This window comes from Echinops telfairi, unplaced genomic scaffold (genome assembly GCF_000313985.2).
Source record: "Echinops telfairi isolate 266 unplaced genomic scaffold, ASM31398v2 ScPeMD7_7469;HRSCAF=8507_1, whole genome shotgun sequence".
NCBI classification, from domain to species: Eukaryota; Metazoa; Chordata; class Mammalia; order Afrosoricida; family Tenrecidae; genus Echinops; species Echinops telfairi.
This window is the reverse complement of record NW_022111373.1, coordinates 30653968-30668499: the sequence shown is the minus strand read 5'-3', so window position 1 is coordinate 30668499 and position 14532 is coordinate 30653968. Positions and strand designations below refer to the sequence as shown.

General features: G+C 38.5%; 1 protein-coding gene across 1 annotated transcript in view; it reads left to right on the top strand.

Moving 5' to 3' along the window:
• Positions 1 to 3: 3 nt before the first annotated feature.
• The window catches only part of YTHDC2 (YTH domain containing 2), a 75414-nt gene continuing 60885 nt past the window's right edge, over positions 4 to 14532 (top strand). The window contains exons 1-4 of the mRNA XM_004706631.2: positions 4 to 260; positions 1332 to 1422; positions 4475 to 4671; positions 7427 to 7626. Of these exons, the coding sequence (XP_004706688.1) occupies positions 89 to 260; positions 1332 to 1422; positions 4475 to 4671; positions 7427 to 7626 (660 nt within the window). The 5' untranslated portion in view covers positions 4 to 88. The remainder of the gene's footprint in view (positions 261 to 1331; positions 1423 to 4474; positions 4672 to 7426; positions 7627 to 14532) is intronic.

Here is a 14532-nt window from a genome sequence, read left to right as displayed (position 1 = left end):
CGGCCCCCGAGGCCCTTTGCCCGTGGCGTTGGCCGCCAACGTCCCGGCGTGGGCGGCTCTCCCGCGGGGAGAGCCTCTCCTCAGGACCATGTCCAGGCCGAGTAGCGTCTCTCCGCGCCCCCCAGCTCCTGGAGGAGCCGGCGGCGGGGGCGGCGGCGGGGGCGGCCGGGCCAAGGGGCTGAAGGACATTCGTATCGATGAGGAGGTGAAGATCTCAGTCAATATCGCCCTGGAGCGATTCCGATACGGGGAACAGAGAGGTGAGGCTCCTACCGGGACCCAGCCCGCCGAGTGGGTGGGCCGCCCCCGCCAGCCTCAGTCAGCTAGGGGAGAGGACTGGGTCTCCTATCCCGCCCTGAGAGCCGGGGCCCTCGCCGCGAGGGGCGCGGGACCCCCGGCGTCCGTCCTCGGGTGGGAGGTGGAGAGCCAGCACCTTGCTTTCTCTGCGAGAGGCTCAGCCGCCGTCTTTGATTTATTGTCTTTTCATCCTAACGCTGCCCTTCTTAACTTTGCCCAACGCGTAGCCCTAAGAGAGTCACACTGAAGCTAGAACCGTTGAATGGCAGGAAACCCAGCCTACATAAACGCACTGGCACGGTACAGTGCTTCGTTGAAATCCCAGCAACACTTGAAAGCACATTAAAAATGGAAAACTTGTTTTGGTGTATGAAACATCTCTCACCCCTCTTAGGGTGAGAACGCGACCTGCCTTGGGCCACAGCCTGCAGCACCGGCCGCCAGCCCGATCTGCACAGGATATTGAGTGCTTATTCAGATTTGCTGGGTTAACTAGGGGACACTTTACGCTGCAGCTTGCAGTCCGGCACAGGGGATGACCCGGGCCTAGTGACTCAGAATTTACTTCACACAAAGGTCAAACCTCAGCAAGATAGAGCCACAAAATTCGGCCTAAATATTGAGGTGCGAGTTCTCCAAAGGAAAGCACATCGACTTTGACGGTGAACATCCATCATGCTTGCGCAGCCCTCATCGTTGAAGTAAATGAACATTTTGCCAAATAAGTAATCATTAAGCTAAGATATTAAATTATGCCTATGAGTCACTATACCAAGTCTAGGTAACAGATAAGAGCAATAATCTTTGACTAACTTAGGAGTCTTTATCACATTTAGCTTAATATATAGATGACATTTTATTAATTTCAAAATTCTGGTAGACAGTCATTGGATGTACTTATCACATATATTTAATGAGAACAAATTTGATATGATTTTCATTTCATATTTTGTATTTATGTGTTTCAAAGTACCTTGAGAGGAAATTGCTTATCCAGAAGCTGTACTGATTTTTTTGTGTCTCTTCCCATGTAGAAATGGAATTTCCTTCCTCTTTGACCAGTACTGAAAGAGCTTTTATTCATCGATTGAGTCAGTCTCTTGGTTTGGTCTCAAAAAGTAAAGGGTAAGCTTATAATTGTTATTATGAAAGAGGAAAAAAAGATTTTTATTTTTTTCCAGCAAAAAGAAAATGTGTGTTTTTGATCACATTGAAATAGATAACTAGTATTTTAGATTAATATTGCTAATTATCTTTGATGTTGGTAAACTGACTCACATTTGTACCTCATCAGTTCTTTTCCTCCTGTGTCTCCTAGCCTTTGGTCAAAAAAAGTAGCTAAGTTTGAAATGTAAGACAATGTAGTTAGAACTTGAGATTGATTGCTTGAGAAAAAAAAAATAAATAAAATGCCTTCTTTTAAAATAATCAATGGGAAAATGTTAGTAAGTATAGTAATTTACAGAACTTATATCCGTTAATGTTTTTATACTATAACGGTCAACATTATGATACATCTTTGTTTTCTTTCCTACCAAGTCAAGAAGCTGGTGATTAGAAATAAAGTAGAATAGGAAGAAACTATATATAATTACATTGATATATTCTATATATGCACACTATATGTATAATATATATAATTGTCTATGTGTCACTAACCCATAAGAGAAAAAGTTGAGTCATCCAAACTTAAGGACTGTAAAATTCTGTGAAGCAATTCCATTTGAATAGGGATTGTGGGGTTGATAAAGAATAATTTCTCAGTATTATATTTGAGCTGGAGGAGCCTTTGCTGGTAGACTGTGGTATGTCTTGTAGGATGTTTGGCAGCACGCCTGGCTTCTGTTCAGTAGATGCCAATCTAGATAGAGGGGGAACAAAGATAAAATTTCAGCTTACTTGTTTTCAGATTAAGAAGAGGGGAAAAGCAAAATTTATGTTATACACATAAACACATACAAAATCTATATGTTAAGTAAGTGCTGAGATAAAAGTATGTTTTCTTATGAAAACCCTGAAAAGAATGAACATTTTGTGTAGGCATGTGCAACACAGTGATATATTACTGACTGAGATAGAGGAGTTAGTTTAAGTGCAAGAGTAATTAGGTTCTTGAACACACTCATACCTTCAGTAAGTAAATGAAAGGAGGTCTGGTGGTGTAGTGGGTTATGTATTGAGCATTAACTTGCTAAGCACAAGGTCAGTGGTTTGAACTCATCAACCTCTGAGGGAGAAAGATGAGACTGTCTATTTCTTTAAAGATCTAAAGTCTCGGAAACTCACAGGGTCAGTTCTATTTTGTCCTCTGGGGTTGCTATGAGTAGGTGAAATACTGTGCTTACAAATAAACATTTTACAGAGTTAAAATTCTTTATGAAAAACATTTGGCCTAAATATGTTTTGAGACTGAGATTTTAGAAGGGCCTTATTGGGTGGGGCGGAGGAGGGAGAGAAGGAAAGCACTGCTAACGGAAGCCAGGTGATCCTTGCTGTTGATCCAATCTCCATGAAATATTCTACTTCCTCCTCCTTTCATCTTTGAGACAATTTAGTATTATGTTTCATCTGATGATCCTTGCTGACTTACTTGGTACTCAATGGCTATACTTAGATCAGAAAGCTCCACTTGAATAGAAGATTTAGAACATGAAAACAGTATAGGCTTATCCCATGCTTAAGATAATTCTTAAAATGAAGATATTTTAACAAATTTAATATCTAATAAAAATTAGGGAAATAACAATGCATTTTATTTTAATTATATTTATGGTTATATAACATTTCTGTATTGTGATGTGACATCAACATATGGTTAAATAATTATGTAATGTGTTGGGTCAAAAAAAACACCCAAGCTTACTGGTTTGATAAAGAGTATTAAGAACCTCAAAGTCAGCTTTGAGACTATGGCCGTTAGTCACCCTAAGATGTAGAACTGAATTCACACCCAGGCCTCAGTTGTCAGTCAATCAATAAACAAATCTATAAAAAGGGAACAAGAGTACCAGGGAACACCAGGGAGGTATGCACACTTTAAAGTAATTGCTTATTTGAGATCAAAGGACACCATTTGCCCAAGGATAGCCTTCAGAAGGGAGGACTGGAAATAGGAGGAGAACTGGAAATAGGAAATATAAGGAGGCAGTAGTATAATTTACTATTATAATTTGAATAACCCTTTGTGTTACGTGTGATTATTATTAACATAGATTCAGCTACAAATTGTTACGGTCCCACAATTGGAGTAATAGGGCTGGGATTCAAACTCAGATCGCTGCCTTCAAAACTGGATCCCTTAGTCAAAACACATGAGAATGTATGTTAACGTTATTTAAAAGCCATGGTCAAGTTGAAGAAATAACTTGACCAGGAAATATCCTGGACCAGTTGAAGAAATAAATATTCCTACATTATATACTTTTTGAAAATGAGTAAATCATTGTTACTTTACGAATACTGACTCAGGTTGGAAACTTTGAAAAGGTTCTCTTTTTAAAAATGACTGAAACTCAACTCCCTGCCATTGAGTTGATGCTTACTCACAGTGACCCTATAGGACAGGGTAGAACTGCCCCTGTGGGTTTCCAGAACGATGTAACTCTTTACAGGAGTGGAAGATTCCATAAAGGCATCCAAAAATGGTTGTCAGAAATGTTGCTGCATATACATTTTTAGATTCAACCACTAATAACAGATTGTCATAGCAAAGTGACATTACCAGCGTGCCGTGGAAGTATTCAGTGAATTTACGTAATAGTCTGGGCAGTGAACCATACTTCTTCAGGACTATTTCAAGATTCTGTTGTTCAGGTTGGTCTTCTCCTCTCTCTCTTTGTGCTTCCTAGCATGTGTTCACTGGTGATTTGTTATCCACCATGAAGCCTGCTAGAGACAAACTAAAACTTATGGGCAAATAAGCTTTTTGTTTGGTTAATTTAACATAGGATTTGCAACATTTTGAAATTATAAATGAATTTGGTCTTGTTACCACTTTAGCACTAGCCCTTCTTTACTGTTTGTTTTTGGGGTTTTTTTGAGAGTACATTCAATGTCTTGTCTTAGCATTTTGGCTTTTTACAAAATGTGTTGCTTGAGATGTAGTTTCTGTGTAGGCTTATATCATGTGAACAAGTTGACCATGTGCAGTAAATAAATGCTTTTTATTAATGTTCAGAAAGGGAGCAAATAGATACCTAACTGTGAAGAAGAAAGATGGATCAGAAACAGCTCATGCAATGATGACCTGTAATTTGACTCATAATACAAAACATGCTGTCAGGAGCTTAATTCAAAGATTTCCTGTCACCAATAAAGAGCGTACTGAACTTCTGCCTAAAACAGAAAGAGGAAATGTATTTGCAGTTGAAGCTGGTATGTATTTTCTGAGGAACCTTCTTTATTGGTCCTATTATTTGATGACTGTTCTTTTTCCATTTTAGCACTTACAGTATGTTCTAACTGTGCATTATGTCATTTTATTATATTGGCCCTCATAGAAACCTTTGCAAGGTAAGAGGTCCCCATATTCCATAGGTGAAGAGACCAGGGCCCAGGAAAGTTAAATACTTTGTTCAAATCCACACTACCAGCTAGTCAGCTGCATTACTGGATTTGACTGTAAATCCTGAACTTTCCCATATTCCACTGCCGTAGTACACTAACAAGTAAGCTTTTGAATTGGGTCTTTCTCTTCTGGTAAAAGAAGAGACAGAGTCTTTTAGGACATTAACTTGTTCAAAAGTAGCTAAAGAAATAATTGCTTAGATTATAAAATGAAGTTTTAATTTTATTATTTGGAAAAGTAACTGTCCTTATGAGAAATTATTAGTGACAGAGTTTGTATATTTATCATTGTCCATTGGCACACCATATTTGTCCACATAAATATTACATGCACATAGTATGCATATAGGAAACTAGTGTTCAAGAGGATTGCACTGTCTGAATAAAACACAAAAATGGTTTTTTTTAAAATAAAATAGGTATGAAGAATGTCAGACATAAAGGATCCAAGATATCAAGGATTATACTTTTTAAATAATTTTATTGGCATATAATTCATATATTATACAATTTAATCACTCAGTCATATTAAGAATTTCACAATCATCACCACAGTCAATTTAAGAACATTTTCTTGTACACTCATTGTTGTTAGCTCCCCATTTCACCCTATCGCCCCCTGCCATGCTCTTAAACAAAAAAGGGAAAAAAGCAAAAAACCAAACTCATTGCCAAGGAGTTGATGCCAACTCACAGAAACCCTGTAGGACAGTGTAGTCCTGGCCTTGTGAGTTTCTGAGACTGTAATTCTAATGGGAATAAAAAGCCCTATCTTGCTCTCACAGAGCAGCTGGTAGTTTTGAGCTACTGACCTTGTGGGTGGCAGCCCAGTGCATGCTCACTATGCCATTCGGGCTCCTAGCTAATTATTATCATGTCCCTGTTATTGTTGTCAGGTGCCATAAAGTCGGTTCTGAAAGGGAGCCAAAGGCAGATAAATAACCAAACAAACAAAGATCCATGAATGGGTTTGGGCTCACACTAAATCCTAGCTCCAGTTTAAGAACCATTAGTTGTTACATCATGACCCTGCTCTATACTCGCCCTCAGGAAGGGAACACAGAAGATATGGGTGCTATAGCAAAATGTGAAGAAATTAGATGGTACCTGGCTATCAGTTAAAATAGCATCTAGGGTCTTAAACAAGCGCCCATCCAAATGAGATGTCAACTAAAAGTCTACATGGAAGAAGCACACTGTCATCAGTCGCAAAGGACTGTAAATCATATAATTCAAGGCAAAGGAAAGATTAGTATCAGATCCTAAATTGTGAGAATGTGGTATGCAGAAGGCGATAAATGACAGTGGGAACCCAAGCTTCCGGTGAACGCCCTCTCTCTGCAATTGAGAGATGGGAGGAAAGTGGTTACTAAACAGAGAGCTTTGGACAGATGGGGGACAGAAGATCAAAGGTATAAATCTGACTTGAACAGTTAAAATTGTGTCAGTTGATCCCCGTTCTCATGCAGGCTGGACCTGATCTGGTTTTCAATATTTTCTGTATTTTTGGTTGGTTTGTTCATATTAGGGTGTATCTCAGAGGTGTTATGTCATTGGAGGTTATCCACTTGAAGTTCTGTTAAGTGTTTTCCTGTGTTCCAGTATATGAAACCCAGAATTGATGAACCTGTAGGGACAGCCAGGAAAATAAGGGTTGCAGGGAGGAGGGACATGGTGGTGGTGGTGGTGGAGTAAAAGGGAGACACTGTCAAAAGAGTTCATGTAGAAAAAGAATGTTTACAAACTGACTGTGGTAGCAATTGTACAATTTTACTTGATGTCATTGAACTATGGAATGATATATGTATTAACTTCCAATTAATAATAAATAATTAAAAAAAGAAGTCTTGTGCAGCAGATTTACCTAATGCAACATGACTGCTGTTTCCATTGACTGTGGATCCAAGCAAGAAAAAGCCCTTGGCAACATCACCCTTTTCTTTTATGCTCCTAGGTAAATATTGATCCAGCTACTGTCTCTATAGATTTACCTATCCTGGATTGTAAGTTTTAAACACAGAAACATAGGTTTTTAGCTCTGTGAAGAATATAAAATAAACCATATCTCTTTTTTTATTTCTGCTTGCTTCACATTGACTGAAATGCTCAATTTAGGAATTATGCCTTCTATTTACAAATATTATTTATCCCCATAATTTTTAACTTTAAGCGTATATGATATATCCCTTTTTCTAATGTGTTCTCATATTGTACATAACAGATTTTATAAGTAAAGTACACTGGGCTCATTGGCTCTCTTACTATAAAACTAAATTTTCTGGGCCATTATTGCTGGAAATTTATTGCGAACCTGATTGCTATAAATTATTTTAGAACATCAAACATTTTTAATGGTCATTTAATGATTGACTTTTGTGTAATTTTAAGCATCAAGGCCCAGAAATACTGCTTAGCAGTTAGTCTTTATAGGATTGCAATAGAGTAGAGAAGAAACAGAAGTAATTAGTCTTAATTTGAAAAAATATAAAAATTGAAAAAAATTTTTATTATACTTTGTTTTTCAATGTTTATCATAAATGTTTTGTTCCTTTTATTTCCAAAGAAAATCGGGAAATGAGCAAGACAAGTGGGCGACTCAACAATGGTATACCTCAGATCCCAGTGAAAAGAGGAGAATCTGAATTTGATTCTTTCAGGCAGTCTCTGCCAGTGTTTGAGAAACAAGAAGAAATTGTTAAAATCATTAAAGAGAATAAAGTAGTTTTGATTGTGGGAGAAACTGGGTCTGGAAAGACTACGCAGGTTTGTTTCTTTTTTGTTTATAGAATAAGAAGAAATATTTAATGCCATTTCATTGCTTTATCTAAAATTTATGGCATATGCATTTTAGAGATAATATATAACTGTTTAGCAAAATGTGTTGCACATAGTAGGTAAGTTAGAAGTAATAGTAATACTAAATATTATTATAAAGTTGACTGTTGAATGGTGTTGATAAGATGAGTGTGACTTAGATATTTTAAATCAAAGTACTTCATCGTAAAGCTTTACTGTTACAGTATAGGTGGGAGAATAAGGCATGATGATATGTCTTTCTTGCTACATTCTGTAATTCAGCATATTAAAAAAAGTAAAATGACTTTGCTTTTGATAGAGATTCAGATCAGCTGTTTTATATAATTAAATTTTCATCTTTTCTTTTATGGACAAAAAAGTTTTTTACAATCTCCTATGATTTCTTAGGGTTATATTGTTTGGTTTAATAATATAAGTGGCGAGAGAGGTTGAGCATGTATCTCACCATAGGTGTTTACTTGTAGGACCTAACACATTGCACAGCAGTGTAACTCTTTATCCCTAAAACTGGAGTCTGGAAAACTAAATAATTAAAAGCATGAAAATTTTGTCTGAAAACAATTTGAGATTCTTTTACGCAAGTATTGCTAACTTCTATAAAATCCTTCCAGAGAATCTATCCAGATGCTTTAGGCGCTATAAATTGTTTTAATATCAGTGTAAATTTTGCCACCAAGCCTTAACTGTAACCATTTATTTATATTTTGCTCTTGTTTACATGGAGTCTTAATCCACATTGAAGGCTGAAATCCTTGCTCTTTAACAGCAAGTGCTTCAATTCTTCTGAACTTTCAAAAGCAATGTTGTGTCATCTGCATATCTCAGGTGGTTAATAAACCTTTCTCCCTTCCTGATGCCACATTTTTCTTCATATAATCTAGTTTCTCTGATTATATGCTCAGCATATAAATTGAGTATGGTGAGAGGATGTAACCCTGATGCACATACTTCCTGATTTTAAACAATGCAGTATTCCCTTGTTCTGTTCCCACAACTGCCTCTTGTTCCATATACAAGTTCCTCCTAAGCACAACAAAATGTTCTGGAATTCTCAGTCTTCTCAAATGTATCCATAGCTTACTGTGTTCCACACAGTGGAACTGTGCCTTAGCACGGTCAATGAAACACAAACATTTTTCTAGTATTCTCTGCTTTGAGCAAAGATCCATCTGACATCACCAATGGTAGCTCTTCTTCCATATCGTCTTCTGAATCCAGCCTGAACTTCTGGAAGTTCCTTGTCAATGTGCTGCTGTAACTGTCATTGGAATATATATGTATACACACACACACACACACACACACATTTTTTTGGAAAGAAAAAGTATTGGATTATCTTAAGCAAAATTTTACTTGCTTGTGATATCAATGATATTATTCTGTAGTTTGAGCATTCTGTTGGGTCACCTTTCTTTCGAATGGGTGCAAATATGAATCTCTTCTAGTCAGTTGGCCAAGTAGCTGTCTTCCAAATCCTTGGCATCAGTGAGTGCTTCCAGTGCTTCTTCAACTTTCTGAAACATTTCTGTTGGTATTCCATCAATACCTGGAGCCTTATTTTTGGCTAATTCATTCAGTGCAGTTTCTTCAGTACCATTGATTCTTGCTCATATGCTGCCTCCTGAAATGGTGGAATGTTGACTACTACTTTTGGGTACAGTGGCTCTGTGTATTCTTTCCATCTTCTTGATGCTTCTTGCTCATAGAGTCTTTCAAGATTGAAGCTCAAGGCTGTATTTCCTGAGTTCTTACAGCTTCACATGTGCTGAGTATGTTCTTCCCTTTTGGTTTTCTAATTTTCAGACAGGGTAGAATTGCCCCTGTGGGTTTCTGAGACTAACTCATTACAGGAATAGAAAGCCTTGTCTTACACGTTCGAAATGCATCGAGTAAGAGTGGCAGAGCAGAAATTCAAACAAAGGATCTTGTTTTGTATTTATTGTACAAGGAAACCTTTGAGAGCTGGAATGTGGTGGGACTGCCTTGTTTTTCATAATTTGTTAAGTTTTCCACCTTTGACAGGATGCAATCTGACCTTTTTTTTTTGGCTCATCTTAAGTGGAAAATATTTTTTTCCACTTTTCTTTGGCAGTTTTCTGCCTTAATGCAGGTCTGATTTTTTCAGGGTTAATGTACTTACTTTCTTGTCGTGTATCCTAATATTTCTTGCCTTATTTGTGGGAAGGCTTCAATAAAATAGAGTCCTAGATATAAAAATGTTGCTCAAAGAAAGGATATGGCAGTTAAAATTTCAACTGCTATATTAACTAGTAACTGTTCAATAACTCTAATATTAAAAGTGTTGAAGGTTCTCACTTCTTTGGAGCCTAGAAACTATAGAATATTTGTTCCTTTACTCAATTTGACAACCACATTTCATTTACAGTTCCTTGAGAATGAAGTAACTTTTATTTATTTTATTATACAAAGAATTTTATTTATTTTAAAATAATTTTGTTGGCATATAATATATCATACAATTAAATAGGAACTAGAGGAAAGAACTAGGCGGCAAAGGGCATTTATAGAGGTCTAAATACAGGCATATACATATGTAAATATATTTATATATAAGAATAGGGAAATACATGTGTACATATATTTATATGTTAAGTATTAAGGTAGCAGATGGACATTGGGCCTCTATTCAAGTTCTCCCTCAAGGTAAGAACACTTTGTTCAAAAAACCTGGCATTCTGTGAAGCTTACATTCCCCACACGATCGCTGAAGACAATAAGCAAATGTGGTGAAGAAAGCTGATGGTGCCCGGCTAGCAAAAGATATAGTATCTGGTGTCTTAAAGGCTTGAAGATAAACAAGCAGCCATCTAACCTGAGAAGCAACAAAGTTCACGTGGAAGAAGCACACCAGCCTGTGTGATCATGAAGTGTCGATGGGATCAGCTATCAGGCAACAAAGACCAAGAACAAAAAAAATCCCATCAGTGTGAATGATGGGAAGTACGGAGTGGAGACCCAAAGCCCATCTGTAGACAATTGGACATCCCTTTACAGAAGGGTCACTAGGAAGAGACAAGCCAGTCAGGGTGTAGTATAGTACCTTTGAAACATAGAACTTTCCTCTAGTTCTTTAATGCTTCCCCCCATACACACACTATCATGACCCCAATTCTACTTAAAAATCTGGCTAGACCAGAGCACGTACACAGGTACAGATAAGAGCTGGAAATGGCATCCAGGACAGATAAATGCCTCAGGACCAATAATGAGAGTAGCAATACCAGGAGGGTAAGGGGAAGGTGGGGGGAGAAAGGGGAAACTGATCACCATGATCTACATATAAGCCCCACCCAGGGGGATGGACAACAGAAAAGTGGGTGAAGGGAGACATCAGACAGTACCAGACATGAAAAAATAATAATAATTTATAAATGATCAAGGATTTACGAGGGAGGGAGGGAAAAAATGAGCTGATACCCAGGGCTCAAGTAGAAAGAAAATGTTTTGAAAATGATGATGGCAACATATGTACAAATGTGCTTGACACAACGGATGTATGTATGGATTGTGATAAGAGCTGCATGAGCCCCCAATAAAGTGATTTAAAAAGAAAAAGCAGAACTTTGTCCTATTGGATTGCTATCGATTGAAATAAATTCAGTGGAAGTTAGTTTGTTTTTGGTAGTCATTTTTATGCATGTATGTTTGTGGATAAAGTAGTAAAAGTTTTTAAAAATTCCAGAAATGTCTTAAGAAATGGGTGAAGAAATGCTCTCTCATTCAGAAAAAAATGAAAATCAAAACAACAATTATATCTTTCAATTCTCACATTGACAAGAATGAAAAAATTGATGATACCAAGTATTGGCATGGCTATTAGAAAATTAACTTTGTGATTTGTTGTAGTAATATAAATTGTTTTTCAGGGCACTTTGGTAGTTTTTCTGTGTAGATAACGAATTCATATACCCTTTGACATAACATTTTCACTGCTAATAATTTATGGCACATAAATCTTTGCAAAGTTATACAATGGCAGAAGTTCACTGCAGCATCATTTATAACAGCAAGCAGCCCTAATTATAACAAAAAAATTGAAAATTGCTTAAATTTATAGTTACCCTGTTATAACATATCTATAAGATGGATTATAAGATGAATTAGGATCTGATAGTATAAAATGAAATTATACACATTAAGTACATTAATTACATGTGAATAAAAAGCATTTTAAAATTTAAAATATGCTGTATTATATAAATGTCTTCCCCCTCCCCCCACAGGAGTGTGTAAGAAAATTAGCAGTTGTTACTTTCATACATAGAGGACTGTGAGTGGTGGTGGGTGGAAAATGGCTTACCGTACTTTTTAATTTAAAGCTTTGTGGCTTGTTTGAATTGTGCATTTAGAACTGTGCCCCAACCTGAAATTGTGGGCACTGAGACTTATAATGTTGACTATTCCCATCCAGGAATGTGGCATTAAAAAAAATTCAGGCTTTTCTTTATGTTTCTCAATATTTATCATCTTTTTCTTTTTTATTTAAATCAATTTAGAGGGGGGGCCCATACAACTCTTATCGCAATCCATATATATACATCCATCGCGTCAAGCAGATTTGTACATTTGTTGTCCGCATCATTCTCTGAACATTTGCTTTCCATTTGGGCCCTTGGAATCAGCTCCTCCCCTCCCTCCCTGCTCCCCCCTCCCTCATGAACCCTTGATAATTTAGAAATTATTATTTTATCATATCTTACACTGCCTGATGTTTCCCTTCACCACTTTACTGTTGTCCATTCCTCAGGGAGGAGGTTATATGTAGATCCTTGTAATCTGTTCCCCCTTTCTACACCACCTTACCTCCACCTTCCTGGTATCGCCACTCTCACCACGGTCATGAGGGGTCATCTGTCCTGGATTCCCTATGTTTACAGCTCCTATTTGTACCACTGTACATGCTCTGGTTTAACCAGGTTTGTAAGATAGAATTGGGATCATGATAGTGGTGGGGGGAGGAAGCATTTAAGAACTAGAGGAAAGTTGTGTATTTCATTGATGCTACACTGTACCCTGAGTGACTCGTCTCCTCCCCACTACCCTTCTGCAAAGAGATGTCCAGTTGCCTACAGATGGGCCTTGGGTCCCCACCCTGCACTCCCCCTCATTCACGATGATATCATTTTTTGTTCTTTGGTCTCTTCAGCCTTGTGATCACACAGGCTGGTGTGCTTCTTCCATGTGGGCTTTGTTGCTTCTGGGCTAGATGTCCGCTTGTTTACCTTCAAGCCTTTAAGACCCCAGACGCTATATCTCTCGATAGCCGGGCACCATCTGCTTTCTTCACCACACTTGCTTATACACCCATTTGTCTTCAGCGTTTGTATGGGGAAGGTGAGCACACAATGATGGTTTTTGTTCTATGGTGTCTGCTACCTGATCCCTTTACCTCCTCGTGATCACACAGGCTGTTGTGCTTCTTCCATGTGGGCTTTGTTGCTTCTCCGCTAGATGGCCGCTTGTTTACCTTCAAGCCTTTAAGACTCCAGACACTTCTATCTTTTGATAGCCGCGCACAATCAGCTTTCTTCACCACATTTGCTTATGCACACATTTGTCTTCAGCGATGTGTGGAGAAGGTGGGTGTCATGGAATGGAATGTCTGTTTAGTGAAGCAAAGTGTTCTTGTATTGAGGGAGTACTTGAGTGGTGGCCCAATGTCCATCTGCTACCTTAGTACTAACCCTATCAATATATGCACATAGATCTATTTCCCCATCATCATATATAAATATATTTACATATGTACATTCCTGTATTTAGGCCTCTATGTATGCCCTTTGCCTCCTACTTCTTTCCTCTATTTCCTTTTGCTTTCCTCTTGTCCTACCATCATGCTCAGCCTTCACTTGGGTTTCAGTAATTACATTGCCCTTGATCACTCCCTACCAGCCTCCCATGCCCTTTGCCACTGTTTTTCAATCATTCATTGTTCCCTTGTCCCTGGGTTGGTTAACACCACTTCTCTTCCTCCCCCTCCCCTTCTCTCATGTCCCCTCCCCCCCCAACTGTCAGTCCCCATTGCTTTCTTCACATTGTTTATCCAGCCTATCTTATCTAGATAGACCTGCAGAAATAATAATATGCACATAAAAACACGACTGTCAAACAAGGTGACAGAAAAACAAAGCGATGACAGCAACAACAAAAAGTCAATGACATACTAAATCAAAAAGAAGGGAAAAAAAAGAAAAGAAAAACCTGTAACTAGTTCAAGGTCTCTTTGTTGACCTTTAGTAGTGTTTTCTGGTCGAGACTGATGGGGTGTCATGCCCTGGCCCCAAAGTCTTATTTTTGATACTTCCTCAGGACTTGTTCCTGCTCCCCTTGCTTTTCTTTTGCACGCCCTTAGTGTTTTACCTCAGTGTGGTAGGGTCAGCTCTGGCACAAATCCCACACTGTGTCTACAGTGTTGTCCCATGTAGGGCTATGGGTCAGTATAGGATGTCGCATGTAGTAGTGGGGCCAGCATTGGCTGCTCTGAGCGGGACTATTGTCCTCAGGGCTTGGTGGGCCAGGGTGTGCTCCACTCCCTTCCTCCCCCTTCATTTGCTTCTGCTTCTTGAGCATAGTAAGTCGGTTCCTTTCCCTCACCAGAAGGTCTATTGTCATTCTCTGTGACACACCCTTCCATGGTTGGGGTCAGGCAGATTCTGGTTGGGGCCAGTCATATAGTCTAGTCCTTTTATGGATTCCTCCACGTGCTACGTTGCCCTCCTAGTTTGGCGCATCATGGTGGGGTCTGTATGTACATTTCCAATTCTGTGGGGACACAACCAATACTCTCTCCCTGGGTGGATTAGTGCCCTGTTCCCCCATATCATCATCTCA